General features: G+C 50.9%; 1 protein-coding gene across 11 annotated transcripts in view; it reads left to right on the top strand.

Annotated features, from left to right (window-relative positions):
* Positions 1–17312, top strand: part of RARB (retinoic acid receptor beta) — a 771689-nt gene that overhangs the window by 731238 nt on the left and 23139 nt on the right. For all 11 annotated transcript variants that reach the window (XR_005792006.1, XM_040480046.1, XM_040480044.1 and 8 more), the window contains one exon: positions 12014–12174. Coding sequence is in view for 10 of the 11 variants with exons in the window: in XM_040480046.1 (XP_040335980.1) it covers positions 12014–12174 (161 nt within the window). In the remaining variant the exon portion in view is untranslated. The remainder of the gene's footprint in view (positions 1–12013; positions 12175–17312) is intronic.

The raw sequence follows: 17312 nt of genomic DNA, 5'->3' as shown, positions 1-17312 counted from the left end.
ACACATAGATGAATAGCTGAATGGATGGACAGATGCATAGATGATGAAAAGATGAACTGGATAAATAAATGGACGGATGGATGGATGGACAAGATGGATGGATGTGTGAAAACAAACCTATAGTTAAGAGAGACTTCAGTGGTAACCCTCCCATCCATTGTAAGAATACCTTTTAAAATAACTTTGAGAGCTAAGGTAACCTCCAAAAACATTAACAGTAAATTTAAATTAATTCAAAAGTTTTCATGTAATGAACTTTTTATTTTTAAACTGAATTGACTAGCTATATTTTTTCTTCTTTTTCACTTTAAAAAAATTATTTAAATCCAAGTTAGTTAACATCTAGTGTAATAATGGTTTTAGGAGTAGAATTTAGTGATTCATCACTTACATATAACACCCAGTGTCATAGGAAAGGAAGTTCTGGTTAATTGACTAATCATATCCAACAGTAGGCTAGCATGTATCTCATATGTGGATGGCCAATTCTCTAAAAATTAAAATTCATAGAATGCCTTTAGAACAACAGCTGTACTGAACAATACTCATTTGGTGATTCTGAAAACCCTTAGAATCCTTAGAGCTTCAAGGATACCAGTGAGAATCACTTAGGGATATATAAGCTGGCATAAATCATTTAAATGCCTTAAGGTGAGAGTTTTGCATTTTAACTAGGTATGTAACGTCCACCCATTCATATGTAGACCCTTGCTCTGGTCATTTGGGTTTCCGAAATTGATTTGACAACATGCAGGCCCTTCTCTGCAGCAATATCCTAAATAGGGTGTTGGGCACACATCAGCAAACATGCCGACGTTTGTCTCTCTCTCGGATACCTCATTGACACACGGATGGTGCAGGCAGAGATTCATCAGGTGTATCAGGCAGTACCTGGAAAAGTTGGAGCCCAAGGAGATGAACGTGGCCGCATCGGTTTACTAAGTCAAGTTCACATGGAAGTTCCTGCCATGGAGATGAACCCGCTGAAAGTTTAAAAATTGCTCAGCTTACCTATCCTCCACCCTCCCCTTAGTCTCCAGTTACGTGGGCCCCAGGCTGGAGCACTGGTCTTACCTTGGATGAAAATTCTTTCCTCCCTCCCTCCTTTATTTCTTCCTTCCTAATTTTCATTATCGCTTTCTCTTTCCTTTCTCTACTGCTGTCTTACATTTCACATTTGAAAGTAGTCCACGTATATTAAGCCCTCATCGTCTGTATTATGTGTCTCCTACATTTCATTTGAGAAATAAAGCATACTTTATTTGACTTCGAATTTTCAGTAGCTCCAGGACTCAATAAACGTTTGGTGAATAAGAAATCAGTGTAGGGCTCCCCTACTTTAGTACATATTACAGTGTGTTGCAATTATTTGCATATCTAAATATATATAAGAATTCTGTGTGTGATGGAAAAGAAAGAATGTCCCCATTTTTCAGATGAGGAAACTGAGGCTTCGGAACACTTAGGGACGACCCTGAGTTTGCACGGGCAATAAATGATGGACTAAAATGCAAAACTTTGGAATTTGACCCTTGCCCTTCCCACCTGGCAGTTGTACCTTTCCTGTTTATTTAAAACCCATAGAGAACAATTTCATAATTTCTGCATGTTGTAACAGATATGGGCAGGATCTTGAACCTTGTGTTGGAGGAATAACAAATTGTCTTCTTCCTCGCCTTAACCACTGAATAAAAGCAACCGTTGATTCAGACGTACCAGGGGGCAAAAGCATACGTGGGTATGTGCTGCTGTCGCCATAAACACACTCTTTACCGACGCTGTATCAGTTAGCTATTGCTGTATAACATACTCCCCCAAAGCTCAGTGGCTTGAAACAATAAGCGTTTATTATCGCTTATAAAACTATTGATCGGCTGGGTGGTCCTTCGGGGTCCACCAGGCTCTCTCGTGAGACTCTGGTCGGCTTCAGATAGGGTAGGCAATTCTGCTCATCTTCTCTGAATGCCCTCCCAGATTTATGGGCACGTTGGCTCTAGATTGATCTCAGACGGTCTCAGCCGGACTCACTGGGCTCTCCTCCGCACGGTCTCTCATTTTCCAGCAGGTTAGCCCAGGCTTGTTCAGGTGCAGTGATGACGTTCTGAGAGGGGCAGGCAGAAGTGTGCGAGATCTCTTGGAAATGGTATAATATTACTTCCACTGCATCCTGTTGGTTAAAGTGATTCACAAGCCACCCCAGAGAGGTGGGCTGTGGAGTTGTCTCCACCTCTTGATGGGAAAGGCTGCAAAGTCAATGCAAACGGGGTGAAATAGGAAGACACAGGGGATTAGGGCCACGTTTGCAGTCAGACCACCATGCAAACATGGCTCCCCTTTCCAGGCACCCCCCATCTGATGCTCCCGTTCTGCAGGGCATGTCAAAGGGTCATGCTCCCCAAGAGAAATTCCTGAGCCTCCTCAGAGCTTTCTCCAGGCTAAATGCCTCATTTCTGTTTTTAAAAAAAATGTTTTGGGGCACCTGGGTGGCTCAGTCGGTTGAGCGTCCGACTTCAGCTCAGGTCATGATCTCACAGTCTGTGAGTTTGGGTTCCGCATCGGGCTCTGTGCTGACAGCTCAGAGCCTGGAGCCTGCTTCAGATTCTGTGTCTCCCTGTCTCTCTGCCCCTCCCCCTGCTCATGCTCTGTCTCTCTCTCTCTGTCAAAAATAAATAAACATAAAAAAAAATAAATTAAAAAAATAAAAATTAAAACAAATGTTTTAAGAGGGAAAATATAACAGTGTCACGGAGGGGTGCCTGAGTGTCTCAGTCGGTTAAGCATCCAACTTCGTCTCAGGTCATGATGTCACAGTTCATGGGTTCAAGCCCCACCTCGGGCTCTTTGCTGACAGCTCAGAGCCTGGCACCTGCTGTGGATTCTGTGTATCCCTCTTCTCTTCCCTTCCCCCACTCATGCTCATTCTCTCTCTCTCTCTCTCTCTCTCAAAAATGAATAAATGTTAAAAAGAATGAAAAAAAATGTCAAGGAGACTACAATTCGTTTTCTGAAAATTGGGTTTAGAGAACAGTAGGAATAAAAATTTTGACCATTAGAATTTATCATGATAGACATTGTTGTTTAATATTTGGAAGCACGTAATTTGCCATGATACGGGTTTATCTGGAAAGTCTTTTGAGAAATTTCTTTTTGTCATCCCCCTCCTTCCAGTCACATACTGTTTTGAAAGGCAGTCCATGGGCCTGGATCTCTGTTCATCATTTACCCTAGATGTATGGATCCTTACTCTAAGACAGTTGATTCCTGAATCTGACACTGCCCGCATTTTTACAAAGAAGTTACAGTTAAAAAAAAAAAAAATGCACCAGTCTTTCAGATACAGGAGGGTAGGTTGAACTCAACAGAGTGAACGTCAGCTTGATATAACAAAGAACTTCCTGCCCACGAGTATGGCTTATGGGAACAGATACTGAACTCTCCTTTTTGTAAACTGGAGATAATTTAAAAAGAACATGAGTTGATCATGCCATAGGTGTGAGGGTTTACTTACTCCTGAGTAAGACACAGAGGGCGACAACCTCAGTGTCTTAAATTTCCATTAAAAAAAATTTTTTTTTAATGTTTATTTTTGAAGGAGAGAGAGAGACCGAGCGTGAGTGGGGGAGGGGGAGGGGAAGAGAGAGAGGGAGACACAGAATCGGAAGCAGGCTCCAGACTCTGAGCCATCAGCGCAGAGCCCGATGCGGGGCTCAAACCCACGAACTGTGAGATCATGACCTGAGCCGAAGTTGGACGCTTAACCGACTGAGCCACCCAGGCGCCCCTTAAATTTACATTAAAAAAAAATTTAGTGTTTATTTTTGAAAGAGAGAGAGAGAGAGAGCACTCTCTCTGAGAGAGAGAGACAGGGGAGGGGCAGAGAGAGAGAGAGGGAGACACAGAGTCCGAAGCAGGCCCTAGGCTCTGAGCTGTCAGCACGGAGCCCAACGCTGGGCTGGAACTCACAAACCCCCAGATCATGACCTGAGCCGAAGTCAGACCCTTAACCGACTAAGCCATGCAGGCGCCCCTTAAATTTCCATTTCTTAATGTTCAGTTTTATGCCATCAGTTAAGACCTTCCTCTCAGCCCTCGTCGTGCGGGATGGCTCTGTCCCAAGCCCAAAGCCAAGGGCACATCTGCCTCCCGCGGACAGGATTTGGTCACTGAGAGTAGCCCATTGCCATCCAGGGGAACGTGCAGAGAAGCTCCACTAATTATGAAGGAAGGTGTCTCAGAGGCACTTCGCACCTTCTCACCTGCTCATTGTCAAAGCTCCCGCTTTTATACCTCATGCAGGAATGTTTTATTGTCCCTGGAGTTGAACTTAGGATGTTTCCTATGGTTCGTACAAGACTCTTGCCCAAAGGAAAGGATCTGTCACTTGTAACAGAGCTTTAAACTCTTGCCTTGCAAGGATGCCCACCACATGGGGCCTGCCTGGAAAGGAGAATGGCCAGGGCAGGGCTGGGCAGGGCTGGGCAGGGCTGGCCACGCAGGCCAGACAGAGGAGGAAGAAAGGATTTGGAAATGAAAGGCAAAGGGGAGGCTCTCCACTCGAGAGGAGGTAAAACCTCCATATCTACAAGCGACCAGGGAGAGGAAACGGTGTTTCAAATGGTTTTAAAAATTTTATTAGTATAATATTCCACTTTAACCGGAAAGAGGTATTTGGCATTTGGTACATTATGATATTTCAGAGATTTTCTGTAAGTGCTTTGAATAACTTTAAGAAGCTGAGCTAGGCTGGTAGATCCTTGTTAAACTCCGAGAATGCTATGTCCAGACTGCTTCTCTTATGACTTGCATAGTTAATATTCTGTAAAAATTCTAAGTATGCTCCCCTGCTCCGTCACTGGCACTGTGAACAGCCAGGCCATCCCTTAACACGTTGCACTTGTGGGGGGCCGGGGGGGGGGGCACATCGCCTTTCCAAGTCCCCACCCACGTGCTGCTGCCTCCCAGGTTGGAGCCCTGCAATCACAGTATTCACTTAACAGATACTCTGGTGCCCCCGCCCTCAGTCTGGTCCCAAAGGCCTGTGTCCCTGGGTGTGGGGCGGGGGGGGGGGGGGGAACTTCCTTGTAGCCTCATTCACTAACCTCCTTTCTCTGTATTTGCGCAAACTTCGACTAGTGCTTACGTGGTTAAGTGCTGTGTTAGGTGCAGGACACGGTCTCCACCTTTAAGGAGATTCTGATCTTGAGGAATATTCACTCGCCCAACTCCGCCCACCTTTACCGTGGGACCTACTGCGCTCCACGTTTGAGCACCAACCCCCACACCCCGAAATAATGGGAAAAGTCTGTCTTTGTTAGTCCTACATCCATCTGCCTTCAGATCCATCGGTTTACGGTTCATCTACATAATTAATTCAGCAAAATTATTTTTAAACTCAACTCTATTTTTGTGGTTTTAAGTGTGTGGGTGTGTTAGTTACAGGCTCTCCCCCGTGCACAGCCACCAGATAGGTCACATCACCAGCTGTGACCCATTGTTTCTGTAGTTAGCAAGGTGAAGACTCCAGATGAACGAATCCCAGACTTTAATATTCGAACAAGAATAAACAGACCGCTATGCTTCCTTTGCTACACTGAACATAGAGAACGTTATGGGCAAAAACGCCGTCGACGGTATTTTCCTTTTTCTCTTTCTTTCTTTTTTTTGCCGTCATGGAATCTTTAGCGAAGCGTTGTTTTCATCTCTTCCTGAATCCAAGTGAAATCCACAGCTTTTGCATGTTTCCCACATTACATTTTTATTGTGTGCGTGGAAATCAATATTCTAGATACATGCACAAGTGCACACATTAAAATGAACATGACTTCATTTATTTCCATGATTAGACATTCAAATAAAAGTGCTTGGGTGTCTGTTTTCATATTCATAGGTCGAGATCCGTACATCAGAGGTATTTGTATAAGTGACACTTTTATTACGTTCATTTCATTTGCAATATGATAGTGGATCATAAATATGTTACTTTTACGCCACCAAGTCTGATTTGTGGCGCTTGGCCCTCACAAGGAGAATACTTGATATTTTATGGAGCACCTTGCGTTCCAAGAAGCGCTTTGCAGACATCAGGCCCGGCTCGCCCAGGTGTGTAAATCATACTCGTGACCCTGCGGGCGCCCCACCTGCTTTGTCAGCCTGCTGGCTCTGGCCGCGGTGGCTCGAGTGGTTCTTGAATGCCCCGCGGGCCCCGACATGGAGATGAGACCTCTGATTTCTGGAAGGAAGAGGCTCGGGTGAGCTCTTGTTGCACACAGAGCAGACTCCACATTTAGTCACATGCTCACCTTGTCCCTCGCAGAACAGTTTCTGAGCCCCCACTGCGGGCCAGACACTGTTTTCGGCCCTCGGGAGACAGAGACAAAATGTGACGTTGGCCATCCAGATATTCAGACCGGGAGGGGATGGCCCTGTGAGACGGTAATCGGCCCCCACCTTGAGGTAGGGGCTCCGACACAGAGGCGACGGTATGTGCCCCCACCATCCCACTGCCCGTGCCTGTGGGATGCACTGTGCCTGAAAGCCGTCGGTCAACCCTCGGATCCATCACAGGTATATTGGTGCCCATGGCAGCCAGCATCCCTTCCGTGGGAGTGGAGGGAGAGGCCAGCCACCAACGTCACAGGCGGCCTTTGGGGCTGAGCATCAGTTGTACAGCCCGGACTCCCTAGGCTCCCACCTCCCTTCCCATCCCTCCCCTCAACTCGCCTCCCCTTTCCCCAGCATCAGCCTCCCCATCCTGGATCAGAGCCCCTTGTCCCTACACACACACACACACACACACACACACACACACACACGCCAGTGATACACATGCACCATCCTTCATGGCACCATGTGGCAGAACTGTGAATGTGTATGACGTGACCAAATACAGTGGTTAAGAATGAGGACTCTGGGGGCGCCTAGGGGGCTCAGTCAGTGGAGCGTCCGACTTCAGCTCAGGTCGTGATCTCGCGGTCTGTGAGTTCAAGCCCCGCGTCGGGCTCTATGCTGACAGCTCGGAGCCTGGAGCCTGCTTCGGATTCTGTGTCTTCCTCTCTCCCTCTGCCCCTCTCCCGCTCATGCGCTCTCTCTCTGTCAAAAATAAATAAACATTAAAAAAAAAAAAAAAGAATGAGGACTCTGATGCCAGGGTGTCTGAGTTCAGATCCCCACTACATCATTTCTAAAATGCATGGCCTTGGGCAGGCTGCTTAGCTTTCTGTGCCTCAGTTGTCTCATCTGCAAAATAGGCATGATAATGATAGTGATCGGGTTGTTGTATGGCCTAATTATGAGTAGAAGGCTTTGGGGAGTGCCCCATAGCTGCTAGGGTAGCTGTAAGTAACTCTTTCAACATTGTAAGAATTCTCCAGGATGAGTCACGGTAGGTATCCTAATAGCGATGCCCTGTTCTCCTTATTATTGTTACTGTTGCTGTCGGGGGATGAATGTCTGGCTCTCACCGTAAGTGAGCTCCAAGGTAGCAGGAACCATCTGTGTGGCTCCACTGTTATTTCCTCCCTGCAGCAGATGGTCCCTACTAGAGGCTCAGACAACATTTGAATGAATGAATGGCCAGAAAACGAAGAAATGAGCCCATCTGTTCATTTGGGGCCGCTCCCATGTGGCTTCTGGAGAAGCATCACTGCCACTTGCAGCCGTGGACCTCGTGATAAAGCCCACAGATCCTCAGTGTTCAGGCCCACCATTTCCACGTGGAAGGGCCTTAAGTTCTTCTTCCTGTATGGCCAGGCCGTGTGAGCCTTGATGGTAGACTGGCCGTCCCACCTAGCAGACGTCCGTGCACCTCTGGGAGGGCGCCGCTGCCTTCAGGGAAGCTCTGAGAGGGGCTGAATCCCCCGGGATGATGATGAAGCCAGTGTCCGGACCAGGTCCCTGGCCCCCTGCAGCACCTGTATCACCCCCTGCCCCATACTGCCCCAGGTGCTGCTGACCACGAGTCCCCCGAAACTGGACGAAGCCACCGTCCCCAAGCCCTCATGGCGTCCCATGTACTGCATCGCCTCCTTGACTCTGGTGGCTCTTGGCAGCCATCCCCATGCGTGGCCCAGATCCCACATCTGCAATCCACCGTAGTTTAAAACCATTGAGCAAAGCAGTTGTTGAAGCCATGTGTTTACGAGACACATCCATCAACTTATGAACCTTTCCGTGATTGGAGCATCGTTACCAGCGGGTCATTGCGTCTTGCAGTTGGAGAGGAGTACCCGAGAGTCCCAGTAGCCCTTCGGTCATGGAGACAGTAGGAAGGGCACTCCGCCTTGGGAGGGCAGGGAGCTGTCTGGAAGGGAGCCTATGGTGTTACACACTGGTCCCCTGGCAGTCAGTCAGCTGGTAAGAGTGCTCTGAGTTTGGGCCTCAAAGCGCAGAAAATGGAGCTCTGGCTTTACAGCTTGTTGTTTTTGCAAATGGCGGGTGCTGTCTGCACAACCCAACTGAGTGCCCCCACTCGGTGCCCTGTTACAGCTCACCAGGGTCCCCTTCCCACCTGACCTCACCTCTCACTTTCGGGCTTGGTACAGATGATCCGTGGGGGCAGCTCACGGAGTGCCCCCCCACCACCTCCCAGGTAACCTCCAGGGCTGGCTTTCCTCGCGTGAGTTTTCCAGGTGATGGTCCAGGGGGCTGTGGGTGGATGGGGGACGGTGAAGCAGAATGCTGAGAAGCGCAGATCCTTCTCAAGGTCCTACAGACTCGCCTGGGGATGTGGTCATGGGTGATTATGTGTGTGTGGTTCCTCTGTCTGCTTTTGTGTATATTCCACTGAAATCTTGGCTTGACTACTTTCAAAGAGGGTGATCTTGGGCCTCAAGCTTCTGAGAGTGTAGAAATGGAATTTTAATGCCTACCTCACCCGGTTCACGGTGGAATTCAGTGAACTAGAATTCTTGAATTGCTTAAGGCGGTGGCTCACCCTTGCTAAGCAAACAAAAAGTGGCATTACCGTCACTGCTGTGTTGGGTGGTCACAGGTCGCCATCTTGGCTTCTGATTCTAGTCACAGCAGTTCGTGGTGTTCAGTGACTTGTGGCCTCCCTCAGGGGGCTGGGTTTTTTTTTTTTTTCCTTATTTTAAGGTATAATTCACAGAGCGTCGCATTCATCATTTTAAAGTATGCGGTTCAGTGGTCTGTAGTACATTCACAAGGTTGTACAGCCATTCCCACTACCTGATTCCAGAACATTCACATATCCCTAAAAAGAAAATCCCGTTAGCAGTCAGTGCTGATCTTCCATGAGCCCCAGCCCTCGGCAACCACTGATCTGCCTCCTGCCTACCGGTTTGCTTTCTCTGTACGTCTCGTATAAGTAGAACCACACAACACGCGGCCTTCTGTGACTGGCTTCTTTCGTGGAGCATAACGTTGTCAGGGTTCATCCACGCTGTAACGTGGGTCTGTACTTCACTCCTTCGTGGCCAAAGATATTCCGCCGTGTGGATGCGCCACGGCCGTTTATCCATTCGTCAGGTGATGGACATGTGGGTTGTTTCCACCGCGGGGCTGTTTACGGGAAGCGCTGCTGTGAACATTGGTGTACCGGTTTTGCGTGAACGCTTATTTTCTGTTCCCTTGGGTGGACCCAGGAATGGGATTGCTGGATCGTGTGGCAACTCTTTAGCTTCTCCAGGGACTGCCAGACTGCTTCCTTAGAGCTCTGTTTTGGAAGGACCCTCACTGCTCACGTAGGGCTCTTGTGTTAGCAAATGACGAGGGTCACGGGCAGGGGTCAGGAAAGCCCGCTCACCTGCATGGAGAGCCCGTGGTGCTCACACACGAGGCGTCAGGCCCCAGCCTCCCCTCGCAGACCCAGACTCCGTCCTTGAGGAGCGTCGTGGGGGCGTCTCGGCTGCCGTGCGCTACCCCCTTCCTCACGGTCCCTCCTTTGCTGACCGTATCCTTTGCTTTCTAACTGCTTTCAACCATATGCTGTCTTCCTCCCCCTGCGCCCCACACCTGCTAGGAATGGTCTGGGCACTTGGCCAGTCTACACGGAAAAGTAATACATTTGAGGCTGAGTTACTTCACACTGTCGTTACCACTCACCTTAATCTGGAAATGTTCTGAGCCAAAGAGCAGTGTCATTTCAGAGTCCTGGGGGAGGAAAATCCTCTGGAGAGGTATTGTTTTCTCCTCAAACGTGTCCGCTCCCTTAAGAGCGAGTGAGTCCAAGCGAAGAGAGAACTTGTCAACTGTGTAAACATTCTTCAGTCTCCCTGACACTCAGTTTCGTCATCTGTACGATGAGTTTAAAATCACCTCCCTGATCAGGGGATTAAGTGAGATGCTGCGGACACGGTTCCCAGTACAATGCTTAAGATGCTCGAGAAATGTGAATATTCGCCCCGGCTGCCCTCCCTCCAGGTCAGGAGCAAGTGACTTATACAGACACTGGGACCCTTCAGTACCGTTCACGCACTCCCTCCCCATCCGCATCTGTTTCCTTCCGCCTTGCTGCGCTCCCCAGCTCCCCAGGCCTTCGTTTCAGTCTGCCCCATACGGGGCCTCGGGATCCTCACCGTGTAGACCCAGGGAGCTGCCAGTTCTCAGATCACCCCGGGTGCTCTCAGGGAGGCAACACAAGCCAAATCCTCTTAGGGCAGATCGGATTATGACCTGGGTCATTTTGCAGCACAGATTCGCAGGTCATGGCGGTGGCATACACGGCCAGGTGGTGTCCAGCCTGGCCCCGGGGTCCCCAGGTCCCCGGGGAATGGGGACGCCCCGGAGGGGCTTGCGCGGTCTGGTTTCACCTGTTGGCCTCCCTGGGTTGCGGTTCCCTTCCCCGGGAGATCCTAGCCCGAGGCCAGAGCTTTGCGTGACACTCGGGTTTGAAGTCATCTGAGAGCTCTGTGCTGCGAGGGGAAGCGTGGGTTTCCACAGCCCCGGGTCCTGGGACTCGACGCATCCTGGCGTCACGCTCAGCTGCGAAAGTGCTGAGGCAAAGACCGCACCTGCCGAGGGGTCAGTGGGCCAGACAGGATGTAGAGTGGAGCGGCTATAGATGAATAAGCAAATGAGCGGACCAATCGTTTTTCAGGCCAGGGGCCCACAACGCATAGATTATTGTTTTAAAATAACTTTTTTGGGGGCGCCTGGGTGGTGCAGTCGGTTAAGCGTCCGACTTCAGCCAGGTCACGATCTCGCGGTCCGTGAGTTCGAGCCCCGCGTCGGGCTCTGGGCTGACGGCTCGGAGCCTGGAGCCTGTTTCTGATTCTGTGTCTCCCTCTCTCTCTGCCCCTCCCCCGTTCATGCTCTGTCTCTCTCTGTCCCAAAAATAAATAAACGTTGAAAAAAAATAAAATAACTTTTTTTAACAATAAGTGATCATAAACATTTTATTTAAATGTTATATATGATGTATACAATGTGTAATACGTTAATACAGTATTTGCAAGTGATCATAAAAGATTATGTGATGAATACCAGAAGTCTAGGAAGCAGAAAAGCACGAAGGGACAAAAATCACCATCCCATCACCTTTGAGATGAATCTCTTCAAAAGGGTCCGTTCATTCAGGAGACTAAAAGACAATAACAACAACAAAAACAAACCAGAAGGCTTGGCTAGGAATCACGAATCATGATGCAACAAGGCTTTTTGTTCAGCAACGTATGTCCCGGGCCTGAGTGGTTCCCTCGGAGCCTCTGGAACTGGGTGGGAGGGAATGGGGAGGCATTTGGAAAAATCCATCTTTTGAGGACTGGTCCACATAGAAAGTTCTGTCCAAACAAACTGAGGCTCTCAGCCTTTTGGGCGGCCCTTAAAGTAACTCTTTAAGAATTACTTGGCAGGTGCACATGCAGACAAACCTTCCTCTCTGCCTGGCCCTTCTGGCTGCCAAGCCTCTCTTCTTGGGAGATGCGTTCATGGCACCTTTTCCCACTGTTCCTGTTCCAAGTGTCAAGTGAGTCCAGGCAGCGTCGGGAGATGGAAGCTTGCAGCGCACAGGCCCGGCCGTTAATGACCCCTGGTTTGCCTTCTCTCCCGTTTCCAGCTGTCAGGAATGATAGGAACAAGAAAAAGAAGGAGCCTTCGAAGCAGGAATGCCCGGAAAGCTATGAGATGACGGCTGAGCTGGACGATCTCACAGAGAAGATCCGAAAAGCTCACCAGGAAACCTTCCCATCACTCTGCCAGCTGGGTAAATACACCACGGTAAGAGACGCTTCCGCCCGAGGCTGCCGGGAGGGTAGGTGCAGGCCCTTGCATGCGTGTCGGCTCCCTCCTTCCCTCTCCCCTTGCCCTGGAGGGCACGTCCACCCAGATTCAGGCCAGACCATGTAGGTGGACGGCGTGGGGCTACGCAGTGGCCGCCTCCCTTCGTGTGGTGGCCTTGGCACAGTCACTGAGGAGGCTGGGTGTTTCCTCCCATCCAGTCACACAAGTATGTGTGCGCCCAGGAAACACAGACTGAGCACTTACTGTGTGCAGGCCGTGTGCAAGGCACTGGCGACGTGAGTGACCAAGATAAGGTCGCTCCTCGAGGGGACACACAGCCTGGTGAAGGAGACAAGGGAAACCGGTGAGGTGTTGCAGCCGTCATGACAGATGCCTGTACGGAGCCCGGGGGGGGGGGGGGGCCCAAGCGGGGGCACGGGGCCGTGTTTTAAAAACCTACCTCCAGCTGTGAAGTCCAACCAACGTTATGGGGCCCTCCCCTGGGCCGCGGTCTGGCTTGAGAGAGGGTGTCAGCCCCCTAAGCCAGGGCTGGGGAAAGCACAGGCGTGACTCCTCCCCGGGGAGGCGGGAGCGCCCATTGCGCTCCCAGAGCTGTGCCAGAAATGGCTCTCACTGCGCGTAGACATGAGGACAAGGCAGGAGGGGCAGGATGTGGGATCAAGGGTGGGTGACGTATATTGACGGGTGTGGGACATGTCACTGAAGACCCATGAGCTACTTCCATTTTTTAAAGCTGGTTTTTGCATGTATTATGTTCACTGAGACCAATTCCCAGTGCATGGCACGTAATAGGCACTCAATAAGTTGTTGAGTGAATGAGTGAACGAATGAATGAATATAACTAGAATGCTGTTCTGGCCTCCTTAACTAGCTTACGTTGCTTGCCTAAGATGCTGGTAAATGTATTTTTTAGAAATCCAATTATCTGCGGCACCTGGGTGGCCCAGTCGGGGAAGAGGCCGACTTTGGATTCCGGTTCAGGTCATGATCTCACGGTTGTGAGTTCGAGCCCCACATCGGGCTCGGTGCTGACAGTGTGGAGTCTGCTTGGGATTCTCTCTTTTCCTCTCTCTCTGCCCCTCCGCCCACCTGAAAAATCAAGAGACATTCAAAGAAATTTTTTTAAGCCCAGTTATAGCCTCTGCCGGTTGGGTGACTGGCACGCCGGGAAGAGAAGAGCGTGAAAGGTCCCGAACGTAAAGAGGAAACGGTGATGCAGAAAGACCAGGAACAGTGAGCGCAGGGGCTGCGAGGCCGCTTTGGGGAGCTTGCGGGCGTGCCTTTGAGGGTGCCGTCACCGCTTTTTCTGTAAAAGGGGAACGGTAACCGGAAGCAGGCGCAGAGGGTTTGCCATGAGATCAGTCCGAGAACGCGTCGGGAGGCCTCTCGGGTGCGGGTGCGCGCGGCCGCCCGGGCCACACCGAAGTCTGGCTCAGGGGGCGCCGGACGGACCCAGAGCGGTGCTCCCCAGACCTCAGCGTGCTCACTTCTGAGGCACCTGGCTGTCTTGCTGATGGGCAGGTTCCGATCCAACGGGTTCAGCGTCGCGATGGGGGCCGCGGGGGCGTTTCAGGCGAGGCTGCAGACCACACTCTGCCTGGCAGAGGCCGTGAGCCAGACTCTGAGTAGCAAGACCCGGGAGGACTTGGGGGCCCACCCAGGCCCTTGGTGTCAAGGAGGAGAGACGTTTGGTGTGCTTCACCCACCGAACCGGGCCCAGGGAAGGGCCTGATTCAGCGGACAGGCCCCCACCGAGCTTGGGGAACGGCATCCTAGCCCAGAGCAGACCCAGAGCAGCACAAGTCTGGACGCCGTAAAGGAGCTTCTCTTTTAAACCGAGAGGCAAAGTAGGCCCGTGGACCAAGAGGTGGCACAGGGAGACTCCTCAAGAGCAAGGACGCTCAAACCAGATGAACGTGGCTTCACTCCTGCTCAGCCACCGATCGGCCATGTGACTATGTGCAAGTTATTAACTTCTCTCGGCCTCATTTTTCCCATCTGTGGAATGGGGATGATATAGAAGGGTTAGAAAAAAATTCAGTACTTCCTGAAAAGCTTCAGCAATGGGACCCATAAAAAAACAGTGACGTGGCAGAAGCCACAGCCACCACGTATCCATTCGCTGTGTGTGACCTGATGCTCTGGGCACCTGGTCCCATGCCAGGTGTTTCTGGCACTACGGAGAAGCAAGGTGATTCATTACCGGTGCCAAGGAGAGTATCACCTTTTCCTTTTAGAAATACTTCCAGGCACTGTCTGGGGCTTAGTATCAAGGTGCACGCATCCTGACCTCAGCAGCCAGGAAATCGACTGAGGATGGGCCCAGGGAAAGGACAGAAGGAGGTGAGGGGAAGGGCAAGACTAAATTGGGAGTGACCGGGAAGTGAGAAAGAAATAGCCTTGCAGAACCTTGAACACTCAGGAATTTGTGTTTTAGTTTGTAAATAATGGAAAAGAATAGACATTTGTCATCAGGAGCCTTTATTGTTATCGCCATTATTACTATGGCTAATATTTATTGAGCATTTACTATGTACCAGGGACCGTGCTAAATAAATATTAAATCTTTGACTCCTTATGGGGACATTGTGAAGTGGGTATGGTTGCTTCCATATTACAGATGAGTAAACTGAGATGAGAAAGCTAATTTATTTTCCCCGGGTCTCATAGCCAATAAGTGGGACTTGACTGTGAACAGCCTGAGTCCAGGGACAGCCCTTTTAACCATGCCGTACACAGGATATATGAAGAGGGCGGATGGCAAGGTAGAATGGAAGGAGGAACCACTGGGCATCTAGGTGAGAGGAGGTACCTGTTCTCAAGGAATAAACACACCGTGAGCTCCGGAAAAGACAGAGTAAAAGAGAACAGTCAAAGTAGGGAGGGCTTTCTGGAAGTGGAGACTTTGGAGCCAGGTCATGAGGTGAGAGACAGTTTCTGACAATATCCGGGACCATTTGCTACGATATTAGGGGTCCCTCCCTTCTGGCTCAGGCGGGATCCCTTAGTGTGGTCTAGGCCGTCCCCCAGGCCCTGACTCACCTGGTAACCCGATGAAATGGCGTCCACGCTACTCTGGGGGAAGGCTGGGCAAACACAAGGTGTAGCATTGCCTCTGCCTAGAACACATGCCCTGGTGTGGCCTGGCTTCCTAAAGGGCCTGGGACCAAAATGCTCCTTCGGGACAGACCTCCCTCTGATAGTGGGCATAGCTCCTTCCCACCCCAAAAGCCAGCCCGGGATTCTGGTCGGCCTCGGCCTCTACAACCTTCCCTTCCCCCGGGCCTCCCTCCAAACCCGGTAGCCTCTCCTCTTGGATTCTCGTTACACCACAGGTCTGGTTCTCCCTGTGTCCAGGCTAGTGAGGCTGCCTGCCCAGCCTTCCCAGAGAGCGCAGCAGGGGCTGGCAGGGCCCCAGCCCTGTCCCAGGGCTCACACTGCAAGCGGGACCCTCCCTGAAGGCTTGCTCTGGATGCCGGAGCTGCTTGGCTCACGTGGGGCACGAACGCCCCACCCAAGAACAAGTAGAAGCTGGTGGGTGAAGCCGTAGCTTCCTTGCCCCTGGGGAGGAGACCCCTTAGGTATTCTCTAAACCATTTCCCAGGGCTTCCCAGCAAGAGGAGCCCACGTGCCCACAGGGATGGTCTTCCTGGACCTCTTTCCCCTCTCCCCCCCCCCCCCCCCCCCCCAGTGCTTCCTGAGACCTTTTCCCAGTAAGCTGCTCGCGTTCAGATCCTAGTCTCGGGGTCCGCTTTTGAAAGGCCCAAGGCAGGGAGCTTCCCTGACGGCCTCCAGGACCCCTCCCCATCCGTCTCTCTTTGGTGAGACACTGTCCGTTCCCATCATCCTAAGCAGTTTGTGGGGACTTTCTACACCTCTTTTGGATCCAACAGGGAAAGTGGAAATACACCTGTTTTCCCTCTCTGAGGGAACTTAACCACACGTAGGGCAGCCGACCTACTTCCAGAAGCACGCTGCCCATTTGTGGAATCAAGTCTGCTCGGATACAGCCTCTCATCTGGCTTTTCTCTGTATTTCTACTCTGTACACAGATCTAGCTCAGTTTTTATTGTAAGCAGCTTCAGATCCTTTCTGGAAGTAGGTGGGGATATAAATAAATAACAGCAGCCATAACACATTCTCGGCAAGCTCTTAGTTCCGAGTTGAGCTTTTTTTTTTTTTTTTTTTTTTTATAAAGAGCTTTTTTTAGACAGGCAGTTGCTTCCACTGCGAGGAAACTTCCTGCCATCTTCACTAGCCTGGCATCCCTGTCAGATGCCTTTGGAATAAGTGGGCAGAGAGGAATTAAAAAGGCAGCTAGCCACCCACCGACAGACCTTTGAAAGAGTAGTTCCTTTTTCTTCTCGAATTAGGGTAGATTTGGGACAAATGGTCAGGCCCGAGGAGGCCGCAGAAATGGGTGGGGAGGCAGGAACATATGTACGCCCCCGCCCTCCACACCCGGCCCGGGCAGGGCTCTGACCTCCAAGCTTCAGAACTCGTCTCCTTGGGAAGATTCCTGACCAGTGACCACCCCTCCAAAAACCAGGAGGAGCGGGAGGGGGATCCCAAGGGAAAGGTGGAAAACAGGGCAGGGGCTATTTATAGAGGAGTCTCCAAAACAGAATGAAGAAGCAAACCAGAGGAAGCATCCTAGCTCTGAGGAGATTCCCTCTGTTTCCATGGGTCCAACTCCAGCAACTGTGTCATTTGGGTTTTCGGGCTTCGTAGACCTACGGTCTTGCCTGTGCATGATCCACCAGGGGAGCCTCGGCCCCCTCCTCTGCAGAATCGCGTTTGCACGGTGCCCGCCTCATGGGATTGCTGGGAAGGCCAGTGAAACAGCTGCTCTAGAGCACCCAGTGCACATTCTGGCGGAGAGAGGTGCGAAACGGGCATGTCTCCTCTGGATCGGGTGATGAACGCCGTGTGGAAATAAGCTGCCCGCCGCGGGGCTCGCGAGGTTGAGCTGTGGAGATCTAAGGAGCCCTTAATCGGCTCAGAAAAGTGGCCACTAACCGAAACTTTAAGCAAAGCTCCAAAAGACTCCCCGGGAGACGAGTGCTTTAGAAAAGGAAGGGTGTCGGGGCGCCTGGGTGGCGCAGTCGGTTAAG

The sequence above is a fragment of the Herpailurus yagouaroundi genome, unplaced genomic scaffold, assembly GCF_014898765.1.
Source record: "Herpailurus yagouaroundi ecotype Mexico unplaced genomic scaffold, PumYag 159, whole genome shotgun sequence".
Taxonomy (NCBI): Eukaryota; Metazoa; Chordata; class Mammalia; order Carnivora; family Felidae; genus Herpailurus; species Herpailurus yagouaroundi.
The sequence above is the reverse complement of the archived record's forward strand: the minus strand, read 5'-3'. Positions and strand labels throughout refer to the sequence as shown.